General features: G+C 49.8%; 1 protein-coding gene across 1 annotated transcript in view; it reads right to left on the reverse strand.

Annotated features, from left to right (window-relative positions):
* Window positions 1–1891: 1891 nt before the first annotated feature.
* CLCN6 (chloride voltage-gated channel 6) overlaps window positions 1892–27990 on the reverse strand; it is a 30705-nt gene continuing 4606 nt past the window's right edge. The window contains exons 3-23 of the mRNA XM_029065661.1: window positions 25466–25531; window positions 25022–25087; window positions 23146–23212; window positions 21362–21468; window positions 20213–20339; window positions 19796–19863; window positions 18471–18529; window positions 16502–16634; window positions 15802–15915; window positions 14876–15042; window positions 14129–14255; window positions 13263–13389; window positions 12742–12895; window positions 12463–12622; window positions 11897–12003; window positions 10460–10646; window positions 9091–9248; window positions 8674–8830; window positions 6962–7069; window positions 6605–6730; window positions 1892–5026 (exon numbers count right to left, since the gene is read on the reverse strand). Coding sequence (XP_028921494.1) covers window positions 4946–5026; window positions 6605–6730; window positions 6962–7069; window positions 8674–8830; window positions 9091–9248; window positions 10460–10646; window positions 11897–12003; window positions 12463–12622; window positions 12742–12895; window positions 13263–13389; window positions 14129–14255; window positions 14876–15042; window positions 15802–15915; window positions 16502–16634; window positions 18471–18529; window positions 19796–19863; window positions 20213–20339; window positions 21362–21468; window positions 23146–23212; window positions 25022–25087; window positions 25466–25531 — 2466 coding nt within the window. The 3' untranslated portion in view covers window positions 1892–4945. The remainder of the gene's footprint in view (window positions 5027–6604; window positions 6731–6961; window positions 7070–8673; window positions 8831–9090; window positions 9249–10459; window positions 10647–11896; window positions 12004–12462; window positions 12623–12741; window positions 12896–13262; window positions 13390–14128; window positions 14256–14875; window positions 15043–15801; window positions 15916–16501; window positions 16635–18470; window positions 18530–19795; window positions 19864–20212; window positions 20340–21361; window positions 21469–23145; window positions 23213–25021; window positions 25088–25465; window positions 25532–27990) is intronic.

The following is a 27990-nucleotide window of genomic DNA, read 5'->3' on the forward strand; positions in this document are numbered from 1 at the left end:
CTCCCCCATCTGTAAGACCCTTTCGGGAAGGATTTGGTTATACCCACTTTTTAGTATTGTTCTCTCCCAAGTGCTGTAGTACGGTGATCTGAACTAAGACAGCAAAAGATCTAATGCATGGCTATATCCACAACAGAAGCTCAGTAATTTTAACCACAGAGAGGTCCAGGTGACCCAGCGGAAGGAGCAAGAAACAGTCAGGAGGCCCAGTTTTGAGACTTAGCTCTGCCCCTTGTCTGCTGTGCAATCTTAGGCAAATCACTTCATCTCCCTGCGCCTCAGTTTCCTCATCTGTAAAGGAAGGAGGTGTGTGGGGGAGGGGAGAAGATGGATTAGGAGCCTCATACGGGACAAGGACTGTATCTGATTCCATAACCTTTTATGCACGATAGCATTCACCATGAAATAAGTCCTTAATCAATTCCATAATGATGATGAAAATCAACTCTAGCTCACTCTGACCAAGGCTTAACTGTAAAATAGCTTTTACAGTTTTTTCAGTTTTACTTCTCTTTTCTATTCCTGTGTTTGAGTGTATGGGAAAGAGTGGCTGTGGGAGACCAGGGTTTATTTGCTAAAGACAGAACTATGGTTTGGTTTTTTTTTTCGTTTTTTGGCTTAGTGAGCAGGGAGGTCTGGCCTTATCTCAGATAGATACCTTTAATAAATGTGGTTGGGATCAGAGCTAACGTTGTAGGTTACAAGTCTTCAAAAGTTGTATCGTCAGATGGAATCCACTATTGCTAATAATAATAATGGCGGTATTTTTTAAGCACTTACTAACGTTCCAAGCACTGTACTAAGTGCTGAGATACAAGAAAATTGTTGGACAGTCCCTATCCCACATGGGGCTGTCTTAATTCCCATTTGACAGTTTGAGGTTACTGAGGTACGCAGAAGTGAAGTGACTTGCCCAAGGTTACTCAGCAAATGGTAGAGCCGGAATTAGAAGCCAGGTCTGACTCCCCGGTCCTTGCTCTATCCACTAAGCCATACTGCTTCTCTCGTAACCGAAGTCTGCCTTACCTACGCCTCTTTCCGCAAAGCCTCAGTGGGAAGGAAAATAACGGGGACTGGAGCACAAGCCTGCGAGTTGGAAGGACCAGGGTTCTAATCCCAGCTCTGACACTTGCCTGTTGTGTGACTTTAGGAAAGTCATTTCACTTCTCTGTTCCTCAGGTACCTCATCGATACAATGGGGATTAAGGCCGCGAGCCACACATGGGACATAGACTGAGTCCAATCTAACTTGTATCTAGCTCAACAATTGCTACAGTGCCTGGCACATAGTAAGCGATTAAGTAGCTCAGCACTTACTACAAATACCATTAAAAAAAAAGGAGAGAGAAAGGGACTAGCCAGAGCAAAGCTACAATATATTCTTAAAGACAACCGTCATGTCTACTCACTCTATTATAATATAGGTGGGAAGCAGCGTGGCCCAGTGGAAAGAGTACGGGCCCGGGAATCAGAGCATTTGGGGTCTAACTCCAGCTCTGCCTGTTGCCTTCTGTGCGACCTTGGAAAAATAATTTACCTTCTCCGTGCCAGAGTTTCTTCAGCTGTAAACAGGGAATCAGTATTTGTTCTTCCTCCTACTTAGAATGTGAGCCCTAGGAGAGGGACTGTAGCCAACCTGATTAACTTTTACCTTTCCCCAGTGCTTAACAAGTACATAATATCATATTTATTATTATTATTCTCCCGCGTTTAGCACGGTGCTCTCCACACAGTACATGCTCACTAAATACCCTTGTCTTGGAAGTGACAGGCAGAGGTTGGGTTCCTCCCAACTGATCCTAAAATGCAGACCCAGCACTGGAGTAAACACGACAGCTAATTCGATTTAGTTCTGTAGAGATTTTTTGAAAAAAAGAGTACTGAGACTCCAAAGTTTGTTCCCGCCTTTATGCTTTGTACAGACCGTGATCGTAAGAAACAAATAAATTAACAAGTTGAAAGAGTAGGTCGCACTTGGGGGAAGAGACCGCTGCCGGCAAGCCCCCGAAGGAGGCAGCGGGGGTGTTGGACTCTTAGGCATGTTATGGCTACAGTGTGAACGTCCAAGTGCTGAAAGTTCAAATAAAAATAGATTTGTACAAATTAAAAAAATACCATTTATATACACAGTGGAATTAGCTTACATCTTTTTAGAGACAAACAGTGCAAACGGGAAATAAAAACGGGAGGTTGCTCCCGAAGGAACGGCTGAAGAGACGGAGGCGCTACTAGGCAATACTGCACGTGAAATCAGCCCGGGGTCCCAGGAGGGGTTGGTCCTGTCTCTCGCCCGGGGCCTTCCCGGCACCGCTAGCTTGGTTTGGTTCTGGGAAAGCGGCACAAGACAGCCCCGTTAGAAGGGTCACTTCCGCTCAGCAGGCGGCTCTAGGAGGAAACGGCCTGTCCAAACGAGAGCGTGGGCCAACCATACCGGGGGCTTACGTTAGAGAGCCGAGGTCCAGATTTGACGACTCCTCGGCCGCAGAGATGAGAGCCATGCCCTCTGACACGGGTCATTCTGGAATCCCACCCTGGGGAAGAAATACATCCTTAACCCCATCAATGACAAGCTGCGGCCTGCAGCGGGGAGGTACGAGGTTACCCGTCTCTGGGGTGGAGAGCGGGGTGGATCCTCAGAGGGACGGTTTCTTTAATAGAACAAGGGCGTTTGTGGTCATGAGATTTCCAGTATATTTCTTACGGGTGGAGAAGCTGAGGTCCCCAGGCCTCGGGAAGGGCAGAAGAGAGAGAGGGAACGAGCAGAGAGGCTGGAACCTAAGTCCCCAGAGAAACCTGGATCATTCTTTTGCCTGCCTGGATGCCCTCAAGAAGGGGCACTGCAGTAGGTCGGGACCTGGGTGTCCGCTTGGCATCCTGGGCCAAGTCCGCATCGGTTGGGGTATGGCGTCAGCTGGTACAGCCCACAGTAACAGCTTGGGCAGAGGAGAGAGATGATCAAAACACACTAACACGTGCGCGCACACACACAAACACAAACGATAGCCTCGGGGACAGCCAGGACACAGCCGAATGCAGACTGTCTGTGCTGAAAGGAAATGGAAGAGAGGGGCGAGAAGGACGTCTCTGGCACCTGAGCTGGGAAAAGCAGGGGCGAGGTGAAAAGTGAGTGGGAAAAGAACGGCAGGGCATGGGAGATCCTCTAAGACACCATAACAACCTTGGCCCTTCACAGTCTTTAGAGTGCGGGAGGCTTCCAAAACGCTCAGTGAAATTCCACAAAAAAATCATTATTTTTGAAAGGGTACAGGGTACTACGGCACCTGGTCTCCGGCAGGAAACAAAATGGGGACCACAGGACACAATTAGGTCTCTGGTTTTGGCTTTTTGGTCCCAAAATACTCCCAGATCCCTGGAGGTTTCTGATGGGGTGCCCAGGTTCAGGGGCTCTTCCCCCATACCCGGGAACCCTCGGGTAGGAGGGTCAAACAAGCAGCTCGATCACACCGCCGTGACTCATCCCTGAACCTTGCCGGTGGTACGAGACAATCCATCAGCAGGGACTTCATCTCTCTGACCTCCTCGGCACCGACAGCGGCGACCCCTGCCTCCAGGCCACTTATGGGGGCAAAGGAGATCCCGCCCCACCTTAACTTGAGGCTAGAGATCACACCTGTCTAAGGGGCTGGGAAACCAAGAGATGTGACAGCTGGGAGGACACAAGGAGAGAAGGAAGAGAAGACAGACAGCCACAAAAAGGAAACAGGTGGGCCGCCCCCCACACCACTAGAAACCTTTCACTCTGGAGTGTAAGGGAGGAACTAGGGCATATTGGCTGCCAGTGACAGCCTGGACCATCGGCGACCAGCTTCCTGCAGATGATTCTCGGAAAAGGGCCTCGCGTTGGCTTGGGGTCGCCCTGCGGCTGACCCTGCTTAGCGAACGTGCTCCTGATTGTTCAGAGCGCGAAACAGGTGTCTCCCCTTACCAACCTGACGACACTTCATATCATTCCAGTGTCCTCCTGCTCCATTAATGTTGGTTTTGGATGCTAGATTCTAAAGAGGCAGGGGCACCATGGAACTGATGAGCCAGCCCTTGGAAATGCTGAATCCCCTGGGGGAGGAAAGGGAGGAGAGAGCCAAGCCAAGCCTCCCAAGCCCCAGGCAATGCCAATGGCGGTGAAGACGGGAGTTTGGGGACCACTCAAGGGTTTGGGATTGAAGGACAGAGGAAAGGGGCTACATCTATCTGCACCCCAAACACTCCTGGATTCCAATGCTTTGGGGTCCTGCCTTGTGCCCCAGGCCCTAAGAATAGAGCACTTGCTGACCCCTGAAAAGAAAGTACATGCCTTTTGATTAAAAAAAAACAAAAACCCAAAAGCCCACAAAACACATGGCGGCCCCTAACCGGGAAAGGGTTTCTGGGAAGTGGATGTTTCCACTTCCTAAAATGAGTGATCCTCTTTCCTTTGGTAGTCGCCATCACCACGGCAACAGCCTTAACCACACCTCCTGCGCAGTCAGTAAGGCATCAGCTGCATTCCCCTCCAGGGAGGAAGAAAAGCTGCATGGAGGAGGACGAGAGAAATCACGCTTCAAGTTTCCTACTGCAGTGGGCTTAAGGCCTGGCTTAGGCAGGGACCGGTTCTAACCGCTGACCCTCAAGTATCGCCGCAGGCGGTACCGAGGCGGGTGTCATGCAAAGGGGAGCCAGGACAAATGAAAGAAGCTCTTCCTCAGAGGTATTCGGGGAGACCAAACCTCTCCGATGGGGCCAGATGGTATTCCTCACAGTTTCTCCCGCCTCTGACCAGCGAAACGTTTCTGAGGTCTCCAGGCTCTCGATGCGAGGGGGATGAAACCAACTGATGAATCCTCTGCGTCCTGGGATGGCCGAGGCCGGGGGCAGAGAGAGCGGGCCCCCTCTGCGCATCTTCGGGATGGGAAGGGCTGCCTTGTGGATGGGCGAGGGATGAGGGAGGTCAGATGGCGTGGTAGTGCTGCCTTAGTCTGCTCTGGAGAAACTCATGGGTCAGGTTGTGCCGGGTGATTATCCCAACAATCTGGCAGAGAGAAAAAGACCAAAGCCACTGAAGAACGTCCTTAGCTCCGAAGGAGCGGCTGGGGTTGATGGGGACTTGAAAAGAGGAAACGAGGCCAGATACTGGCCTTCGTGTTTAGCCTTGGCAACCTGAGGGGAGTCAGACTTTGTACACTCCCAGAGGCCACTGGGTGGCAAACATCACAATCATCAGTTTAGAGGAACGACCTTTATTTATGGCAGTTTCTTTATTTTATTTTTTATCTATGGCACGATTGTGAGACAAGCCTTCTTAAATAAGCTGAATGGGGTCAAGTCTCTCAAGCTTATTAATGAATAATAACAGCTGGCAACAACTCCTCTCTCTCTCTGTCTGTGCTTATAAAATTTTCTTTGAGGATGGCTGCTCATCCTTGGAGTAGTGGATAGAGCATGGACCTGGGAATCAGAAATCACTTCACTTCTCTGGGCCTCAGTTACCTCATCTGTAAAATGGGGATTGAGACTGTGAGCCCCACATGGGACAGGGACGGTGTCCAACCCAATTTGCTTGTATCCACCCCGGGGCTTAGTACAGGGCTTGGCACATAGTAAGCATTTAAATACCACAGTTATTATTCTCCGATTCACAACCATATAACTCTGAGGTGTAAAGGGGGGGAGGGGAGCGTAGAGATTCCTACGGAGGGGAAACCGAGGAGCAGGGCAAGCACCACACTTCCGGGAGACGGGGAGTCAGAAAAAATTACAGGGGGGGAAAAAGGAGGACCAAAATTTGGACTTACATTATTATGGTCTTTGTTAAGTGCTCACTACGTGACAAACACTGTTCTGAGCACTTAGGAAGTTACTAGTTAATCAGTTTGGACACAGGCCCTGTCCCACATGGGGCTCACAGCTTTATCTCCTATTTTGCAGAAGTAGTAACTGAGGCACAGGGTAGTGAAGTGACTTGGCCAAGGTTTCACAGCAGACATATGGCAGAACCAGGATTAGAATCCAGGTCCTCTGACTTCCAGGCCAGTGCTCTTTCCAATAGGCCAAACTGCTTCTGAGAGACTTGAGGACAAAGTTCCCAATTTTCACACCCTGCAGAGCGTAAGACTCTAATACAGTCGTGAGGTTTCCTGGCCCGGAACCAATGACAAATCCTTGCCCCAGCTAGACAAAGCTGAGGATACCCTCTGATCACAAGTGCTCAGTGTAGTAAATAAAATAAAAATAAATTGTGGTATTTAAGCGCTTACTATGTGCAGAGCACTGTTCTAAGCGCTGGGGGATACAAAGGTGATCCGGTTGTCCCACGTGGAGCTCACGGTTTTAATCCCTATTTGACAGATGAGGTAACTGAGACCCAGAGAAGTTAAGTGACTTGCCCAAGGTCACACAGCTGACTAGCGGCGGAGCCGGGATTAGAACCCGTGACCTCTGACTCCCAAGCCCGCGCTCCTTCCAATGAGCCACACTGGTAGAATATACGGTACACTGTCGTTGATCTAACAGGAAAGATATGGCGTGTGAGGAGATTGGGGGCAGAGCTATGGCACTCTAAACCCTCACCTGGTTCTTTCTCGAACCCAGCAGAGAGTCAAGGACTCACCTCTCCTACTGCGTTCACCACAGGTAAGTGTCGGAGGCCCATGGTTCTGAACAGGTTGAAGACTTGTGAGACGTGAGTGTTGGGGGAGACCGTGAAGGGTGAGGGGTTCATGTAAGGAGTCACGTCCTGAGGAACAAAACACACATGAGTTTCTGGTGGAGCCCTTTTCCCGTTAACGGTGAAGGCTAACTGACCGGGCCGGGGAGAGGGGAATCTGAGGGTGGGTGGTGGCGATGCTTTATGGAGTAAGTTGCCCATGGAGGTTAGGTTTCTCTCCCCGAACTACCCGTCCAGCTAGTCCAGTCGTGGGTTTACTTCCCTCCCCTTCCCCAACCCTGGGAAGGTCGCACTTCTCACCACAATCATACGGGGGTTCAGCAGTGTCAAGTCCAGGTCGTGGATGTCAGGGTACCGGGGGTAATCTTCAGCCATCTCCGCGTACGAAAGGCGAGGCTGGCTAGCACTCTGTAAGTCAAATCGACGGTATTTATTGAGCGCCCCACAGAGTAGTGCAGAGCACTGTACTAAACCCTGGAAGGACAGAACAGAGGTAAAAGGGACGACCGCCGTCTTCAAGGAGCTTGTGCTAAAGGGGCCTCCATTCAAACTAGCACTAGCAGAAACACCGAGGACCTTGACAGCAAGCCCGCAAACTTTGCTCCTCTAAAGCCAACCTAGTGACTGTACCAACTTCGTCTACCTCACCGCTGACCCCTCGACCACATCCTCCCTCTGGCCTGAAATGTCCTCTTCCAGACCGCCACTCTCCCCATCTTCAAAATGTTACCAAAACCATCTATCTCCTCGAAGAGGCTTCCTCTAAATCCTCACTTCCCCCATCCGCCCTCCCTTCTGCGTCGCCTATGCATTTGCGTCCGAACTCCTTAAGTATTTTGAAATTCAACCCACCCCTAGCCTCACTACCCTTATGGACATATCCATTATTTTTTTTTTTATGTCTGTCTCCCTCCATAGACCATAGGCTCCTTAGTGGCAGGGATCATGTCTACCTACTCTCTTGTTTTGCTCTCTCCCAAGTGTTTAGTACAGAGTTCTTGCCACCTTAAATGCTCAGTAAAAAACCACTGATTGATGGATGACTGACTGTCCCTGGAGTGGCTGACTTACTGATCTTACAGGCTGTCCGCATCAGCAACTCCCGCTCCCATCTACCCTAAACATTTAAAAGGGTAAATGGTGTCTGGAAAAGCTTCACTGAGGAGGCATTTAGAACTCATTCAAATAACTGCTTCCAGGGTTGCACGTTGCAGAAATAATAATGTTGGCATTTTTTAAGCGCTTACTATGTGCAGAGCACTGTTCTAAGCGCTGGGGAAGATACAGGGTAATCAGGTTGTCCCATGTGAGGCTCACAGTTAATCCCCATTTTATAGTTGAGGTAACTGAGGCACCGAGAAGTTGAGTGACTTGCCCACAGTCACACAGCTGACAAGTGGCAGAGCTGAGATTCGAACCCATGACCTCTGATTCCCAAGCCCGGGCTCTTTCCACTGAGCCACGCTGCTTCTCAAATAATAATAATCCTGGGGCTATCCCAAGTCACCTGGGTACTAGAACCCTAACTCTAACCCCAGTCTGGATTAAACACACTTAGACATCGGTTGTGAATAATGACTCCCTGGGGCTCTATGGAGAGGAAACTAACAAAAATAATAATAGTGGTATTTGTTAAGCACTTGCTATGTGTCAAGCACTGTACTAAGCACTACGGTAGACAAAACATAATCAGGTCAGACATGGTCCCTGTCCCGCAAGGGGTTCACAGGCTTAGGGCGGGGAGAACGGGTACTAAATCCCCATTTTACAGATAAGGAAACTGAGAAGTTAAGTGACTTGCCCAAAGTCACGCAACAGGCAAGTGGCAGAGCTGAGAGTAGAACTCAGGTCCCAACTCCCAGGCTCGTGCTCTTTCCTCTAGGCCACATGGCTTCACGGGGAAGCTCTGTCCCGAAATGCCCCCCCGCACCAGTTCCTGAACTATGACTCTTCCCTGCAACCCAGGGCGCAGGCCCGGAATCCCAAGCGAGCCCTCGAGGCGTGGGGCTCACCGATTGGCTTTCAGCGTAACAGACGCCTCGGACCAGCAAGGTGACCAGCTGGGATCGCAGGATGAGGCCGTGAAAAGTCAAAGGGCGGAAGCGCTCCTCCATGGTCCAATCTTCGCTGGGGGACTGGTCTGGGTACAGGTTGGGGTACGGCGTGTATCTGCGGGGCAAAGATCAAATGGCTCCCGGAGTTCTGCTGGTTGAGTTCTAACCCACCTTCTCCAAACCGCTTGAAATTCTCACGTCACCTCTGACGACCGCCTCCGGGGAGGAGCGAACTGGCCTCAAGCCAGGGCTGGGCCCACAAGCGGACGTCCGGCTTTACCCGGCCCAGAAGCCCCCAGAGGGTGCAGTGGACTCTGGGTCCCCCTGCCGGCAGGGGCAAACGCAGCGGCTCGGTCCCCGGCCGGGGTCACTCACCGTCTCTCCAACATCTGCTGCAACAGGTCTTCCTTCTCGGCCAGCTCCTCGGTGGCTACGTGCTCGTCACACACGTTGCGGAGCTCGCTCGACGGGTAGGACTTCATGGACTGGCTCCGTTTCCGCTGCTCGCCCGCTCGGGTCAGGATGCTCGATTTCTGCAAGCGGACAAGGGGGGACGGGGCGGGGGAGGTTCACAGTGGATTGGGAGAGATGCTGGGAGCCCGGGCTGAATGGGGGATCTGGGGGGCACTTTGCAGAGAGTGGCTTGGATTTGATGCCCCAGAGATCGCCACCCCACAGAGGCAGCTTGGCTGCCTGAGTATGTGGCAGAGGAGCTCTGTATGTACCTTGAACACCAGCTCCTCAGCCTCATCAATGGCCACTCACGGGGGGACTGGAAAAAAGGGTTAACTTTGTTCATTGGTCTTCCTGGACATTTTGAGGAGCAAGAAGAGGTGGGGATACTTATAACTCTTTGGGATACTTATAATCTGGGGGCCTTCCTGAAAGGTGGCTACGGCGGCCCCAGCATCGGTGGGGAAAAGCCTAGGGCTCGAGTGTGGGGAAGACCTAAGTATAGTCCTAGTCCTGCCGATGACCAAAGGACGTACTGGAAAAGAAGGCTGGCTCCGTCTGGCTCCCTGATGGGTTGGGGGGTGTCAGATGGGAAAAAGCTTTAAGAAACTCCTTTACCATTAGCTTGAAAGCACTCAATCACCTTGTCCCCTCCTATCGTACCTTTCTGCTCTCCTCCTCCAACCCAGCCCATACACTTTGGTCCTCTAATGCCAACCTACTCACTGTACCTCGAGCTCATCTACCTCACCGCCAACCTCTTGCTCATGTCCTGCACTTATGGCCTGTCTTCATATCTGACAGATAATTACTCTCCCCACCTTCAAAACCTTATTGAAGAGACATCTCCTCCAAGAAACCTTCCCTAAGTTCTCATTTCCTCTTTCCCCACTCCATTGTGTCACCCTGATTTGCTTCCTTTATTCACCCCTCCCTCGGCCCCACAGCACTCATGCACCTATCTGTAATTTATTTATATTAATGCCTGTCTCCCACTCTGGACTGTGAGCTCACTGTTGGCAGGGAATGCGTCTGTCGATTCTGTTGTATTGTACTCTCCCAAGCGCTTAGTACGAGGCTCTGCACACAGTAAGCGCTCAATAAATACGACTGAATGATTGATCCAAAAAAAGGGACCCAAATCCAAGGTATTAGACCTACGTGCCCAGTGTCAGAGTATTAATTTTCCACAGGTCCTGCAACTGGGCCACTGCCCTTTCACGCTGGACAGAGGGTTGAGGGGCACATAACCCTTTAAAAAAGTGACTTGTTCCTTCCCCCACCAACTCACCTTGAATTTAATGTTGTTACTAATGAGCTGGTTCCCTTTCATAAACTCCTTCTCATTCCCCCGATTCTCGGTTACTACGGGGAACGCATGGTGCACTGTGGTACGCAGGATGCTGACCAGGGACTGGATCCGGGTATGCGGGTAGACGTAGGTCAGGTTGGGCTCCATGATGTCGCCGGCTCTCAGCCTGGGGCAAGGGAGACAGGGGACAGGTGACCGGAATGAGTCGGGCTCAGAATCCGGACCCACGTGTCCAAAGGCACACAGCACAGTCCTCTAGATGCCCCTCTCTTTAAGGAGCGCTACAGTTCCTGGCTCTCGTGATGATTACGAATTGGAAAGGTATAAACTGAGAAGATACAGATGCAAATTGAGAAGCAGCAGGGCCTAATGGATGGAGCAAGGACCTGGATGTCAGAAGGACTGGGTTTTAATCCTGGTGCTGCCACTTGTCAGCTGTGTGATCTTGGGCAAGTCACTTAATTCCTCTGGACTCTGGTTACCTCATCTAGAAAATGGGGATTAAGACTGCGAGTCCCATGTGGGAAAGGGACTGTGTCCAATCCGATTAACTCGTCTCTGAACCCCAGCGCTTATTACAGTACCTGGCACGTGGTAAGTACTTCACAAGTACAATTTAAAAAGGTACCCCTTGGGCACCTGCTATTCAGCTCTACCTCAGCCCCACAGCACTTATTTTCACGTGTTACAATTTATTTATATTACTGCCTTTCTCCCCCTCCAGTTTATAAGCTCCTTGTGAGCAGGGAACGTGTCTACCAAATCTGTTGTACTTTACTTTGTACATTCCAAGCACTTAGTACACTTCTCTGCACACAGAAAGCGCTCAATAAATACGACTGAATGAATACTTTCCCAAAGGCTTAGTACAGAGCTCTGCAAACAGTAAGTGCTCAACGAGTACCATTTATTGACTGATTAACGCAAAGGTCTTCTCAGGCTTTCCAATCCGGGGGCTTCTGAGATTGGGGCAAGCTACATCCCATTCCTTCTGGCCATTTCAGGAACGTTCCCCCAACCGCTTATAGGACCAATTCTGAAACCTCTCCAAGTAGTGTTTAGTAGGAGAAAATGATATGTATTAAGCAACTACCGTGTGCAGAACGCGATACTGTGCGCTGGGGAAGACTAGACAGGTGGGAATTTAACAAGGACCCCATCCCTCAAGGGTCCTACAATCTATGCTTAATTGATATATTAGGTGGCAGCTTTAGTGTTTTAATTTTTCATTACATTTACAGGATAAACTTCAGTTCTCTGTCATGCCTTATGTCTAAGCCCCCCTAAAGGCCAGGGGTCTTGATTTCATCTTTCTGTATCTAACCCAGCACTGAGTAGTGTCCTGCCAGAATAACTTCTTAATAACCACCGCTCGGAGGGAGGAGGAGGAAGGAGGTAACGTCATCGTGGACTCACTTGTCCATCTCCACCTCGGTCTCCCAGTCCAGGAGGGGCACGCCCCGCAGGCCCACGTGGATATCATAAATGCCCTTGTTGAAAAAGTCTCCCGTCCATTTGGCCACCTGAAACACGAAAAAGAGATTTCAGAGGATCCAGTCCCACGATAACTAATTGTAATTACGGTAGCATTTATGTGTAATAACTGCTCCCTTCAGTTAGCCCCACTTGGACAGTTCCATCCTAGCTCCCGTTTGAATTTTGACTTTATTTTGACATAAGTGCAATCTAACTATATAAATAATTATATAATTATTGTTAAGCACATATTGGGTGCCAGGCACTCTACTAAGCACTGGGGTGGGATACAAGCAAATTGGGTTGGGCACAGAAACTGTCCCACATAGGGCTCAGAGCCTTCATTCCCACTTTACAGATGAGGTAACTGAGGCACAGAGGAGTGAAGTGGCTTCCCGAAGGCCACACGGCAGACAGCCGGCGGAGCTGGGATTAAAACCCACGCCGTGCCCTATCTGCTACGCCATCCTGCGAAGGGCGGGGTGACTGGGGGGAGGGGTACTCACCATCAGGGTGATCATGATGGGGAGCCCGTACGTGATCTCATTGGTGGACTCAATCAGGATGACGGTGAGGCTGATGGTCATGCGGACCACCCCGCCCAGAAACGCCGCGGCTCCGATCAGGGCAAACGTCCCCGAGTACAGGTGGTCCAGCCCGATGTAGCTAGGAAGGAAGGAGACCGAGGGCAGAGGTCAGACCTGGATGACTACGGGGGGAGGGGGGAAGGGGTCTGAGGGCAACCGTATCATCCTGAGACACAGGTCGACACACGCAGAGCGCACCTTTTGAGGACGTTGGCAACCAAGCGCCCGAAAGCAGCTCCGCAGAGCAGCGAGGGCACAAACAGGCCGCTGGGCACAGAAATGCCATAGGTCCAGCAGGAGAGTAAGAAATAGAGGACAAAGAACAAGGCCAGTGTGATGGGGCTGAAAGTACCTGCAAGACAAGAAGCGACAAGGGCCATGTCCCCGGGAGCCGGAGGGCCCACGGTGCCTGCCAGACTTTCCCAACCTCTCCCGGGTCCCTCCTCCTTTCCCGCCACACCCTGTCTCCCCATCTCAGAGAGGATCTGCTGTTTCCCCACTGGAGCAGCCCCTAAACGGGATGGGCGCCCGGCAACTATCAGGGGACAGGCGGAGGCCAAGCTTTGCCAGAAGGGCCTGGGAAGCAGCAGAAGCAGGAACCGAGCGCCCCCCGACCCTCGTGAGATCCGGCTGTTAGCAGCCGAGCCAGCTTAGAGGCAGAGGTGGGCGGCTGTCATCGAAGGGTGGGACTCGCTGAGGGTCACGGGGCAGATACTCACTGTCCTGGTGGAAAAGCTGCAGTATCGCAACCTCTTGGGGATTGAAGAAAAGGGTAGCCATATCATTGTAGGTTTCGTTGGGGCAAAAAAAGGTCTTGATGCTCGAATTCACATCTTCTGAAGGGTTCTAATGGGTGGAAATACACAGTCATTCTGAGGCAAGAGGCCCCAGGCTCCTACCAAGTCCTCCCCTGAGAGTCTTTGCTCTAAAAATCACAAGAGCAACAGAAGGGCACCAGAACATTAAACCCAAAGTGCCAAGTTGTTGTTCTGTACTCTTTTTAATGACATTTGTTAAGCACTTACCGTGTGCCAGACATGGTACGAAGCGCTGGGTACAGTCCCCCGATTAGACTGTAAGCCCGTCAAAGGGCAGGGACTGTCTCTGTTACCGATTTGTACATTCCAAGCGCTTAGTACAGTGCTCTGCACATAGTAAGCGCTCAATAAATACTATTGAATGAATGAATGAATAGAAGATAATCAGGTTGGACACAGTCCATGAACCACATGGGGCTCCCAGTCTTACTCCCCATTTTATAGATGAGTTAACTGAGGCACAGAGAAGTTAACTGACTTGCCCAAGGTCACTCGGCAGACAAGCGGCAGAGCCGGGATTAAAATTTAGGTCCTTCTGGCTCCGCAGCTCATGCGCTACCCACTAGACCACACCGCTTCTCCTGATTGGAAGTTCCCAACATGGCACACGCTCTGTTTATTTTGCTTGCAGTGGCCTTTTTCGAGGATGAGACCAACAATCTTCACGATCACAGACCCTCCCATCCCCATAAGAACGATCTATTGCTGCTCAGCTTTCTCCTGGGAGAAACCGAGGCAAAGCAGGGCAAGGGCGGCACACGCCTCACCTGTGGGTGGAAGGAGCCATTACCGCTCGGACTCGCGGACGACACCTGCCGACATTCTCCCAGGACCATCGAAGCCCCGAACACCACAACTGTGGTCACCAGTGACACCAACAGGCTCTCTAGGACCCTGGAAACACAAGAGGAGACAGGTCCTGCTCAGGGAAGACAAACCCACCTCGGGAAAAACAACAAAAAAGAAACAAAAAAACCCCCGCAAGGCCCTTCTCCAAACAGCATCGCCGCATTAACCTCATCGCCTAGCCTAGGGGTCTGCAGAACCCATCAGGTGGACTCACGGTACCACTGCAGCCAACGGCCTGAGACTGACCGGCCGGGCAATCAGGTTGCTTAATCACCATGTCCTACTACCAGTGTCCAGGGCAAACGGAGGTGAAAGCAGTTAGCTCTGAGGGGAAGATCCCGCCTGACCCTTTTACCTCTGCTATCTCATTTATACCCCCTCCCCAAATGGCAAAATCAAGGCCCCTCGCTGACTCTGTTCACCTCAGGAACCCGGCCCCCTTGGCCCGTTTGCTGTCGAAGCGGGATGGACTTTCCGCTTCTGTTTAGAGCTGTAGGCTTCTGCTCGGGGAGGAGAGTGGATGAAAGCCCCAGGGCCCAGTGGCAGCGGATCCCCTCCCCCTCCCGGGAGGGATGGATCCGAGCAAGTAATCAGATGTGCCGAGGCAGGCGGGAATCCGGCAGGGACCCGGCAGGAGCCCGGCGGGAACCCGGCGGCACGGATACCTGACAAGCTTAGGTTTCGGATGCACGTTGCGCATGCGGTACTTTGCGAGCCTCTTGTTCAGGCAGTTGAAAGTGGCTCCGAGGAGGCCCCCAATGACCCCCATCACGATGAAGAACCCCAAGTCCACAGCTGTCCAGAGGTGGCATTTTTTATCAGAGTCAGAGCACTGGGGAAGGTGAGAGAGAGAGAGGGAGGGAGGAAGAGAGAGAGAGAGAGAAAGAGAAAGACAGAAAGAGAGTGAGAGAAAGAAAGCGTGTGCCAGTGAGACCAGGAAGGGACAGCACAGGGGAAGCAGAGCGGATGCTAAAGCCCCTATAACAGAGTCACTCAACCCATGGCAATATTGAGCACTGGACACAACAGAGATTCTAGACCGTAAGCTTGTTGTGGGCAGGGAATATATCTCTTTATCACTATATTGTATTTTCTCAAGCACTTGGTAAAGTCTTTGCACACAGTAACCACTCAGTAAATACGAATGAACGACTGAATGAATGAGAGACGTGGACTGGTTGCCCAAAGAGAAGCCGAGTTTTCCCTCACGTGGCTGGAAATCTCAGCTTTTCCTCCCAGCTGGCCCTTCTCTCTTTCTTTTTTTAGAGTATTTAGGTGTTTACTATGTGCCAAGCACTGTACCAAGTCCTGGGGTATATACAGGGTTGTCAGGTTGGACACGGTCCCTGTCCACATGGGGCTGGCTCACAGTCTTAATCCCCATTCTACAGATACGGGAACTGAGTCACAGAGAAGCGAAGTGACTTGCTGAAGGTCACACAGCGGACAAGTGGTGGAGCCAAGATTAGAACTTAAATCCTTCTAACTTCCAAGCCCATACTCCATCTACTAGGCAACAACGCTTGTTCTCATCTTAGACCCAATTTTTAAGCCCACCCAAGAAATCCCAAGGGGGCAAGACAATACCCACCTTGAATTCCCCAAAGTTCAGCAGTCCAGGGAGCTGGAAGGCACCCCAACTTCCAAACTGAATCCCAGAGCGGAAGAAGTTCAGGGTGAAGGTGGCAGACATGGAGCAGAAGAGCTGGGAAGGAGGGGGGATGGGAAGAAGGAAACATTCATCAGTGACAAGATTGCTTTTCCGCCCTTTTTTCCTCCATACGAGCTTTATAATCCGGTAACCTCTAAGTTAGATTTTGGAGCTCTGGGGACTTCTAAATTCAATGCACCTACAAAACAAGAACCCTTTCACCATAGCTACTCCGGAGCAGGCGTCTTTAACAATGGCATAGGTCAGAACTCAACCACTTCACCCCATTACAGAGGTAACAAGGTGTGAGAGACTTTCAAAATCTGAAGTGCTTTAAGAGGGGGTTTGAGGGAAAGTTGGAGATTAGATGGAATGCCCAAAAATCCAAGAAGGTCCATTCCTAGCCATTAGGCTGGATGCCAAGGGAGGTAGCCATTCTTCGTTCCTCCAAGCATCCTATTTCCCCTGACAGAAACAGAGTTGGGTTGAATGGACCATTGGTTTAACCCAACCTAAGTCTGTTCTCAGTCAAATCCATGAACCTGGGTGTTTTCTAAGTGTTTAAGTCTCCAGCCCACCATCTTCCTAGCCATCCCAGAAACAATGCATGTTCCATTCAATACTCCAAGCTGCTTCTCACCACTTTCCAGGTGAGTCCCTGGTTCCAGAAGGACGAACCCTCTTCCAAGCTGAACAGAGTGCCCCCGATTGGGGCCCCAAAAGCTGCAGCAACACCCGCGGCGGCACCTGCCGACACAAAGTCTCGCTTGTCCCTAAACGGAGAGGAGAGAGACAAGGTATAGGAGTCATAGAGAGGCGGACAGGCAGGACGATAAGGGAAATTCCCAGATCGGAGCTAGAAGGGAGGGAACTTGGGATAGACTCGGCCACGCATTCCTAGATCAGTTACTCCCCTCGGATGAAATGTTGCTTGCGGGAGTTAGGCCTCCGTAGGAAAAACGTGGGAGACAAAAACCGGTCTGGGAAGTCGCAGCTGAAGACTTGGCAGGGAAAAGGGAAACTTCTATGACGTGCATTATGATTATTATGGTATTCGTTAAGCGCTTACTAAATGTCAAATATTGTACTAAGCATTGGGGTAGATGCAAATCAATCAGGTTGGACCCAAACCCTGTCCCACGTGGGGCTCCCAATCTAAATCGAGGGAAGAACAGGCATTTAATCCCCATTTTACAGTTGAAGGAACAGAGGCCCAAAGTTAAGTGACTTGCCCAAGGTCACTCAGCAACCAATTGTCAGAGCTGGGATTACAACCCAACTCCTCTGACTCCCAGACCCATGCTCTTTCCACTAGGCCATGCTGGTTCTGCTTCTAATTCCATATCCTCCTCTAGACTGAACTACAGAGACAGAGAACAAGACTATCAACTCTGTTATACTGTACTCTCCCAAGAGCCGAACACGGTGTCCTGCATGCAGTAAGCCTTCGATAAATACCACTGATCGAACCTTTAACTCTCCAGAGGCCAATCAAGGATTCTCTGAGGCACTACCCAACCCGTCCACCCCAGGTCTGCCTCTCAGAAAACCACAGCATCAATAGTAGCTAAATGAAGATGTCAAAAGCCCTAAGCTCTTCTCAGGGGAACTGCCAATTAGAAGGACTCTCATTGAATGTGGAAAAGAGATAGGGTACAGTGCCTCTAAACCCGGAAGTTGCTGAATAATTATTATTATTAATAATAATGATAGTATTTGTTAGTATTTGTAGGCAGGGAACATGCCTACCAAATCTATTATACTCTTCTCTTCCAAATGCTTGGTACAGCGTTCTGTACATAATAAGAGCACATATGACTGATCAGGTCACACACAACCCTTGTCCCACAAGGGGCTCATGGTTTAGCAGGGAGGGAGAACAGGAATTGAATCACCATTTTACAGATGAGGAGGAAACTGAAGCACAGAGAAGTTAGATGACTGGCTCGAAGTCACACAGCAGGCAAGTGATGGAACCCGGACTGGAGCCGGATTAGAACCCAGGTACCTTGACTCCCAGGACGGTGTCCAATCCACTAGGCCACACTGCATGGGAAGCAGCATGGCATTGTGGATAGACCACGGGGCTGGAAGTCAGAAGGTCGTCGGTTCTAATCCCTGCTCCGCCACTTGCCTGCTGTGTGACCTTGGGCAAGTCACTTCACTTCTCTGTGCCTCAGTTCCCTCATCTGTAAAACGGGGATTAAGACGATGAGTCTAACGTGGGACAGGGACTGTGTCCATCCCAATTTGTTTGTATCCACTCCAGTGCTTAGTACAGTGCCTGGCACACAATAAGTGCTTAACAAACACCAGAATTATTATTATTAAGCCGCTTCTCGTGCTTCTCTGCATGAGCGACTAAGTGAGAATGAAAGAAAAGTTGGAACAGGATCCTTATTGAAAAACTTCACTGAGAATGACACCCTCTCTAGATTTAGAAGCTGGATCTGGCAGAGAAGGAGTGGAGTCAGGTGAGCACTTTGAGATCCAGTTCATCCTGGCCCTCCGCAGGGTGGAACAGAAATCGGACTGGCACAGCTGAACTGATTTCTCATGTCTAGAATGGCTTCTTAAAAGACCACCCTCCACCTCCGACCCCTTCTTACCGGTCACTGCGGAAATAGGGGAAGTTGAACTGGATCTTCCGGAAGGAGATGCTCTGGAACTGAAAGGGAGAAGAAAGCAAACAAAGTGAGGCCTTTGGGATCTGGGATCAGGGATCAGGATCAGTAATGAACAAAACGACTTAAGGAAGAGGGAGACACTTGCTTTGACAATTAAAATCTCTTTTATACCCACAACGTCCCAGGGGCTTTACCAATGGTGCTAGGGCGAACTTCCACCATGGAGGGGACAAACAGTTCTACCATCAGGCGGGGGGGCTCGATGAGATGCTCAAGAATCCTCTCAGGGAGGGACCGACCTCTCCAGGGAACTGATGGGCTCGAATTCCTAGGTTGCATCCCATTTCAGAGTTCGGGAATTTCCCTTCTAGCCTCTCAGTGGAAAGGGCTGGGTTCTTGGCCAAATACGCTGTGGTGGGAATGGGAGCGAAACCTTTGGGTGTTAAATGTGATTGAGAGCATGCATGCAAGAATGGGATTCTTTCCCAGTTGGGGATACCAGTTCAGGAGCTGGAAAGGGGACAGGGACCCAGGACCGCTCAGAACCACACCCTGGGAAGGTGCTTCGGGGTGAGATGGGCACCCCAAACCTCCTTAGTGATCACCTCTGCCTTGGCAAGTTCAGCTCCGGCGCTTTAATTTACTGGTTGTCCCAGTAAGCCAGTTAAACAAGTTCCCGAGGTGCCCATCAGTAATTACTCAGAATACAAGATTTCCTTTCACCTACGGGAAGCTCAACAGGTTTCTAGGATTCTGGGGTTTCAGCATAAAGCGGCTTTCTATAACTAAAGGGCTCTGCCAGGCCCTGGAGACTGGTTGTTCTAGAAAGCTGCAGAGCTTCAATTCTCAACATCCCCAAATCCGAGCAGGATCTGGGAACAAGAATTCTTCCCAGCCTATCCCAGGCCAACACCAGGAAACCCAAATCCTGGGGCAGTGTTTCAATCAGTGCCCCAGATCTCTCTCCTGTTTGACAAGTGCTACCATCAGCTTGGCCCTTAATAACAATAACGTGACATTTGTCGAGTGTTTACTATGTAACAAACGCTATACTAAGCAGTGGGGTGGACACATGACGATCAGGTCGGACACCGGTCCTGTCCCAAACGTGGGTTCACGGTCCGTAGGGGGGTGAGAACAGGTATTGAAGCCCCATTTTACAGATGAGGAAACAGTCACATTAGAAGGTTCACCGCAGGCAAGCTGAGATTAGAATCCAGGTGCTCTGCCTCTTTCCACCAGGCCACAAGCCTCTCCCTTCTATTAAGAGGCAGAGCCCACTTTCCAAGGAGACAGTCACCTCTTACCTGGGGCAATCCAGCACCTACAACTGCACCACTGTGGATCATGGGTCCCTCCTTCCCAACGAAGAGACCTGAATATAAGTCAGTGAGGGAACAGATCAAATAATAGAAGGCTTTCATTCATAAAAACCAACTTAGTTCACCCCTTCTAAAAACCCTGAACCCTAGCCATGAGAATCTGCAAGTGACGACCACCTTAACAGGGGACCGAGAGTGGTCCATATAAACCAGATCCCGTTTAAAGTCATCTCAGAGGTTTTAGGAGAAAATTCCTTTTATACTTCAACGCCTCCCCCGGGGCACTCTTGAAAAACTCTACCCATCTGGCTCCCGGCTAGAGTCCGAGTGATCACCCTGGCCCTCCTCCCCTCCTATCTGTGGGTGGAGAAAGTTGGTGAGCGAGCGGGGAGCCTTTCTTACCGCCTGCCACGCTGAAGAGCACGCCCAACACTTTGCACACCAGGGTACGGAGGCGGACGATCCCGGGCACTTTGACGCCGTTCAGGTAACACTTGATCTCGGGAATCCCAGAGCCCGCTGCCACTGGCTGATGGGGAGAAGACACACAATGCGGACTCACACTCCCACCCGTTGCTGGTCGACCCTCCGCGACAGCTTGGGCTGGGGGGGTGGGATGGAAAGGAGAAGCAGCCTCCTGGGCCGGCCCTGTAGTCTCCAGGTCCCTTTCCCAGGCCAAAGAAACAGACGCAGGCACGATGACCCCTTGGTTGATGACTCCCCCCACGAGAAAGGCTAAAGAGAGAGAACTTAAGCACACAGGTACTTGTCCCCAACTCTCCCAGTACTCGTGTACCTAGCAAGCTGTGTACTACGTTGCCTCCCCTATCAGTAATTGCTTTGAAGTCAGAGGTCATGGGTTCGAATCCCGGCTCTGCCACTTGTCGGCTGTGACTGTGGGCAAGTCACTTAACTTCTCTGGGCCTCAGTTACCTCGCCTGTAAAATGGGGATTGACTGTGAGCCTCACGTGGGACAACCCGATTACCCTGTACCTACCCCAGCGTTGCGCTTAACAAATACCAACATCATTATTATTTTCAAGTCTGTCTAGATCGTAAGCTCCTTGAGGGCAGGGATCGAGTCTACCAACTCTATTGTACTGTACTTTCCCAAACACTCAGTACAGTGCCCTGCACCAAAAAGTGCTCAATAAATACCACTAATTTTTCTTTTGAAATGGTATTTGTTAGGCAACTACTATGTGACAAGGGACTGTACTAAGCACTGGAGTAGATACAAACTAATCAGACTGTACAGGCCATACTCCACATAGGCGCACAGTCTTAACCCCCATTTTACATTGAGGTAACTGAGACACAGAGAAGTTACGTGACTTGCCCAACGTCACATAGCAGACACATGGAAGAGCTGGGATTAGAATCCAGGTCCTTCTGACTCCCAGGAGAAAGGCTGATCCTGCCAGAACTGATTGACAGAATAAGAGATTTTCAACATGCAGGGATTCCTGAAATCCCCTTTCACTTGTATGGGAGAAGAAACTTTGGATGGACTCAAAATCAGCTAGAAATTTCCATCCAGTGCAACTCACCTGAATCAGGACGAGCAAGCTGGCCAAGAAGATGAATGTCAGGTTAAAACCCAAGAGCTCGAGGAGAGACAAGGCCAGGCAGCCCTTTTCACTGCACTCTTCCACCGCTGCGGGAACCGCGTCAAGGAAAACGTGGGCCCGCAGGCTGGGACCTGAGGCTGCGGTTCTTTCCTCTCCTAACACGCACAGGGTCTGGTTGCTTCACATCCTGATCCCGACCGTGACCTCTGCCGGAGACTCCATTTCCAGCAAAGACCTGAGGTGCTGCATGGCTCTTTCAGAAACTGAGACCAATTCCTGCAAACCATCGACCAGAGGGCTCCGTTGCCATTCTAATTTCATGCCGAATGTGTACCGTGCTCCAGTGCAGCCCTACCCTAAGGGCTCTGCACTCAAAGCTGCTGCATAATGGCTGCACCGCGGTTGCTCTGGACCATCCAACTGGACACAGGGCAATGCCTTGCAACAGGCGCGGACAAAGGAAAAATGGCTCCAAAATGTCGGTACTTTTGGGAGCCACAGGAATCCTGTGGAGAAGCTGAAAGCCAGGGGACTACAGTCTGGAGCACATGAGCAGTGCAAAAAACAATTAAGGACAGCAGAGCTAAAAGGGTCAAGATTCAGGGAGTGTCGAAGCTGACCCTCAGGTTTTCTTAAGCTCTTGTCAACCTGCCTGGCTGGCAAGAGAAAAGGCTGATTAATGCCCCTGGAGTGTTTCCATCTCCTCAAATCACCCTGAAGGTGCCGATGTTGGGAATCTATTGGTTGCCAGATGGGTCAGATGGTTACCCTTTAGGAAATTAGTTCTCCACTCTTCAACTTTCAATCCCTGATGCATCCCATCACCCCCTAGTTGTTTTCTAGTCTCCCCCTAGGATTCTTTTTTTTAAAAAAAATGGTATTTTGTTAAGCTCTATGTGCCAGGCACCGTACTAAGCACTGGGATCATCGTCAAATGCTACCGAGTTGTTTCCGATTCACAGGGACTTTATGAATTTTTATCCACAGAGTTTTCTTGGTCAGAAATACCAAAGTGGCTTACCATTGCCTTCTTCTGCACAGTAAAAACTGAAGTCTCTGGCACTGTCTTGGATCAAAATTTTGATCATTTGTTCAACTGCCTTTGACTCTTTCCCAGGCGCTGCTGACCAACACAGGTGAAGCTACTTTGTCTGACGCGTCAGCTTAAAGCTGTTCATTACGGGTAACCCTGATGAGAGAATATTTCTCAAAGGAATGGTTGTAAGCTTCATTGGCATATGCAAACTCTCTTGCTACGATGAGTCATTGATTCATAAGAGAGAAGCAATGGGGAAGATACAAACTAATCAGGTTGGACTCAGTCCTTTCCCCACACCCCATATTAATGTCTGTCTCCCCCTCTAGACTGTAAACTCCTAATGGACTGGGAATGTGTCTGTTATATTGGACTCTCCCTAGCACTATAGTGCAGCACTCAATAGGTACCACTGACTGATTTTATAGATGAGGGAACGGAGGCACAGAGAAGCAAAGAGACTTGCCCAAGTTTGCGCAGCAAACGAGTAGTGGAGCTGGGATTAGAACCCAGATCTTTTTGACTCCCAGGGCCCTGCTCGATCCACAGGACCATGCTGCTTCTCTCTGCTGATTCTGCTGAGAAACCGGTGAGGGGCCCATAACTGAGTGATTGGTTAACAAGCACTCCTTTCCACCAAAGGTGTGTGCTTTTCCTATTTAGCCTGATCACAACAGAGAAGCACCTGGATGGCTCCAGGAAACACCAAGAACAATGGAAAGGATACAAGACTGCACCACCCGGAACTTGAGTTGCGAGAACAGTCGTACGAAGAAGTCAACCAACAGACCCACCTGGGGAAGGAAAGGATGGGAGAATCTTGCATCAAACAATTTCACTCATAGAGGCAAATCGCTCACTTTGGAGCCAGCCCTACTGAACTGGTAGTTGGAGTTCCTGAATCCCCCCAACTAAAGTCCTATGGAATGAAAACAATCTGCTCATTGAAATGACCATGGGGTAGCAATTTTATCATCCATCCATTTTTCTTTTTTTTTTTTTAAGGTATTTAAGCGCTTTCTATAGGCCAGGCACTGTACTAATCGCTGGGGTAGATACAAGTATTAATCTCCATTTTACAGATGAGGTAACTGAGGTACCAAGAAAGGAAGTGACTTGCCCAAGGTCACACGGCTGGTAAGCAGCAGAGCCGGGATTAGAACCTAGGTCCTTCTGACCCCAGGCCTGTGCTCTATCCACTAGGTCATGCTGCTTCTGTATCTCTACCCGAAGAGTAGGAATTCTCTGCTCGGTAAGACTGTCTGGACGATGCAACCACACCGCTTCAAAGGGCTGCCTCATCACACACGGGGCTACGGCCAAAGGGAAACAGAGAATTCAGGCCGATCACGCTGTAGTACCGCAGAGAGGGGCAATATTTTTAACTGGTGAGTCAACCCATCCCCCATGCCATCCAGCCCACGGAACATGGCAAAGTCACTTTCTAGTAAACTCGTTCTGAGACGGGAATGTGTGTTACAATGGACTCTCCCAAGTGTTAGTACAGTGCTCTGCATATAATAAGTGCTCGGTAAGTATAACTGATTGACTGACTAGTAGACAGCCCTAATAGAAGTCTTTCACTTATGACCATTTTTCAAAGTCCCTGAAGAAATCCAGTCACCGTAGTGGATTTGATGTTCAAAATAAACTCACGAAAAATTACCACCACATTAGATTTCTCATTACAGAGAACTTCTGATAAGACTTTAAATCGGTCCTTCTGCCACTTAAGACTCGGGGATCTTGCTCCCTCCATCCGGCCCTCCTGAGGCTTCAGCTGCCCGCCTCAGGTGACAAGGAAGGGAAGACAAGCTTGGGCACACCCTCACTCCAGGGGTTCCCAAGGATTTTTCTCCGTCTTTCCTTCTGGGTGCTGGAGTTCCAAGCTCTGCTGGTGGTACCCGAGGCCAACGGGCACAGCCGGGCTGGGGGCTCCTCCCACCGGAAGAACTCCTGGTGATTCCCTCCCCTCTCTTCCTGTTCAGTGGAAGTTCAAAATCCCAATGCCCAGGCCGGTCCAACTGAATGGCAGCCTGCATGGGGCAAAATTCTGGGGCACCCATCTGAACCACAAAACGTCTGAGGTGGGGTGGACCTCACAAGATTTGGGGAACAATTTCACATCCCTAAGCTCAGCAGTCCCCAAACCAACTCCAACAGGGAAACCAAAAAGTGAAAACCACTTTACAGGAAGTGTAGCAAAACCACTCTGGATGGGTTGCACAGCTGTAGGCAGCTGTGCTGAAGCTCAGAAGCAGGTAACTGCTCTGTGTGTGTGGGTGCGTGTGGGTAAGCATGCACTCGTGGATCTAGGGTATGTTCAAATACAACTGGGGCTCATCCCTGTTGCCACTTCAGTATTAACACCTCTGTAAAAAGCAGATTTCTGGGGAGACTTGGGATTGGTTACGAGAATCTACTACGCAGCCATAGTGCAGTTCCCCCAAGGCACTTTGCAGGAACACAAACTAATTCAGGATTCAGAGGAGAAACAGAGACAGGATATAGGAGGGAAAGAGGGAAAGACACACACTCTCTGTTTGGCCAACCCCTCTCCTTTAGCCCACTTTGCTCCCTCTCCCCATGCTCAGTCTCCTTACCAGTCCTGTGCAGACTCCAATGGCAAACACCATCATCCACTTCACCGCCTCATACCGTCGACCTTTCTGGGTGGTCGGGAGAAGAGCAAGATATTTTTGAGACAGAGTCAAGGTGACAGAGGCAAGAGAAACGAGGCTCGCCCAACCAGACCGGACCGGGGAAGATCGACGTCCATTTTAAAGACGGGAATGGCCGACCTGATGTGAGAGGATCATGGGGGCACTGGGGAGGCCACTAAAATAAAAGGCTGGATGATTGTGAGGTTCTGGATCAGGCAGAGCAGCAGGGGGGCCATGAGAGAAACAAGCAGATATGCAACTAGTAATCTCTCAGCTCGGGGCGGGGAGATGGAGGATACTTTTTTAACAGTCAAAGGAACAGCAAAGTTCTAAATACAGAAAGCTTCTGTAGACCTCTTAATCCCTGAAGGAAATGGGTCCCACCTTGTTATCCATGCTCTCCAACACTTCCAGGTAGGGATCGTTGATACAGCGATCATAATCCAAACTCTAGAAGAGAATCACATGGGGGACACATTGCGGTCAGGTTTAAACCAAAACTACAAAGAGCATACGAAGAACTAGACAATCAATCGACCAATAGTATCTGCTAAGCACTTACAATGTGTAGAGCACTGTACTAAATGCTCAGCGGAAAAAAAAAAGCCCATTCAGGAAATTCTGGTTTGCGGGGGGGGCAGTCTCTCACTGTTTGGCTTCAGAGAGAATTTAAGAATGGGGGTGGGTTGTCAAACCGCCCTTGAAGCTATAATCTAATAGTTGGGCTTTGAAAATTACCAGCTATCATGACCATCGCCAAACCTGGTTTGACTGGTTGATCCTGAAATCAAAGATATTTACTCAGTGCTTACAGTGTTCAGGGGACGGTACTAAGCACTTGGGAGAGTACAGTAGATACATTCCCAGCCATTTCCAGAGCCACTCTAGGCATTTCTCCTGAAACTGGGAATAAAGACCCCAGAAAGGTTGGATGGGTTGGATGAGTGTAGTGTAAGAACTACACTCCCTATAGCCCATGGGCCTGGGGAACTGGAGTTGCTCCTGTCGCTGTGAAGTTCCACCCCCGCATGATCCAGTGATTTAAAAATACGCATTTTCCCAAAAGTGAGTTATCAACAGTGCTCTGCACACAGTAAGCACTCAAATACGAATGAATGAACTCTCAGAATTCCCACCTGAGTTTAGTTTACCAGACTGTATCACGCTCACCCAACGGCAGTCATCCAATTTTTCTTTTTTGTTTATTAATGATATTTGTTAAGCGCTTACTTTGTGCCAGGCTCTGTACTACGCACTGGGGTAGATACAAGATTGGACGCAGTCCACCTTGGGGCTCTCGGTCTTAAGCCCCATTTTACAGATGAGATAAATGAGACCCAGAGAAATTAAGTGACTTATTCAAGAGACAGAGCAGACAAGTGGAGGAACCAGGATTAAAGACCAAGTCTGCTGACTCCCAGGCCCATGCTTTTCCCACTAGGCTCTGTTGCTTCTCCAGTTGCATATGGTACAGTGCTGAACAATGTTAGAATAAGTTTTAAAAAGTCACCTCTCCTTTTAGGAGCTTACAGTCTGCCCTACGGACTCAATAGGTATCAATCAATGGCATTTGAGGGCTTACTATGTGCAGAGCACTATACTAAGCACTTGGAAGAGCACAATACAGCAGAATTAGCAGCCACATTCCCTGCCCATATTGAGCTTACAGTCTAGAGGAGACAGGCATTAATATGAATAAGCAATTTATACTATATAATTCAAAGATATGCACATAAGTGCTGCAGGGTTGGGATCTAGTAAGCACTTAAGTGCTATCATCACTATTCTATCATCATCATCCTATCACTATATTCTGACAGTCAATCAATCCATCATATTTATTGAGTGCTTACTGTGTGCAGGATGTTGTACTAAGCATTTGGGAGAGTACTAATTTAAATAACTATTTACATTATGTGGAAACAGATGGGCAAACGCAAGGGGTGATGAATGACGAGAGACATGGGATTGGATGTCCAGAATGGGTTCATGGAGGCAGTGGAATTTCCTATAGGCTGTAAGCTCCATTGGGTCTGACAACTCAACTGTTTGGCACTTTCCCAAACTGAACACTTTCCCAGATGCTCAGAACAGTTTAAGTGCTCAATAAATAACTAGTCATGGTCTAAACATGTCTTAAACAAGACTCATCTTCACACCCGAACTCTGTCCTCCCCATGTCTTTCCCATGACTGGAGACAACATCACTACCCTTCCGGTCTCACAAGCCTGTGATCTTGGCATTTTCCTCGTCTCACCTCTCTCATTCAACCTACATATTCAGTCAGTCCCTAAATCTTGTCGGTTCTACTTCACAATATCTTCCCTATCTTCTCTGTCAAAACTGCTACTGTGCTGATCCTAATTCATCATATCCTAACTTGGCTACTGCCACCAGCCTCCTTGCTGACCTTCCAGCCTCCTGCCTCTCCCCACTCCAGTGCATACTTTACTCTGCTGCCCGGATCATTTCACTTTAAAAAACATTAAGTCCATGTCTCCCCAGTCTTAAAGAACCTCCAGGGGTTGCCCAACTACTTCCGCAACAACCAGAAACTCCTTACCATTGGCTTTAGAGCACACAATCATCTTGCTCCCATTTACCTTACTTCCCTAATTTCCTTCTAGACTGTAAACCCATTGGGTAGGGATTGCCTCTGCTGACGAGTTGCACTTTCCAACCGCTTAGTATAGTGCTCTGCACAAAGTAAGCACTCGATAAATATGATTTAATGAATGAAGGCACACTTTGCCAACCTACTCACCATACCTTGATCTTGTCTATCTCACTGCCAATCCCTTGCCTATCTGTCTTACCTCTGTCCTGGAACTCCCTCCACACTCATATACCCCAGACCAGCACTCTCCCCGACCTTCAGAGTCTTATTTTTAAAAATCACATCTCCTCG

Source organism: Ornithorhynchus anatinus, chromosome 5 (genome assembly GCF_004115215.2).
Source record: "Ornithorhynchus anatinus isolate Pmale09 chromosome 5, mOrnAna1.pri.v4, whole genome shotgun sequence".
Taxonomy (NCBI): Eukaryota; Metazoa; Chordata; class Mammalia; order Monotremata; family Ornithorhynchidae; genus Ornithorhynchus; species Ornithorhynchus anatinus.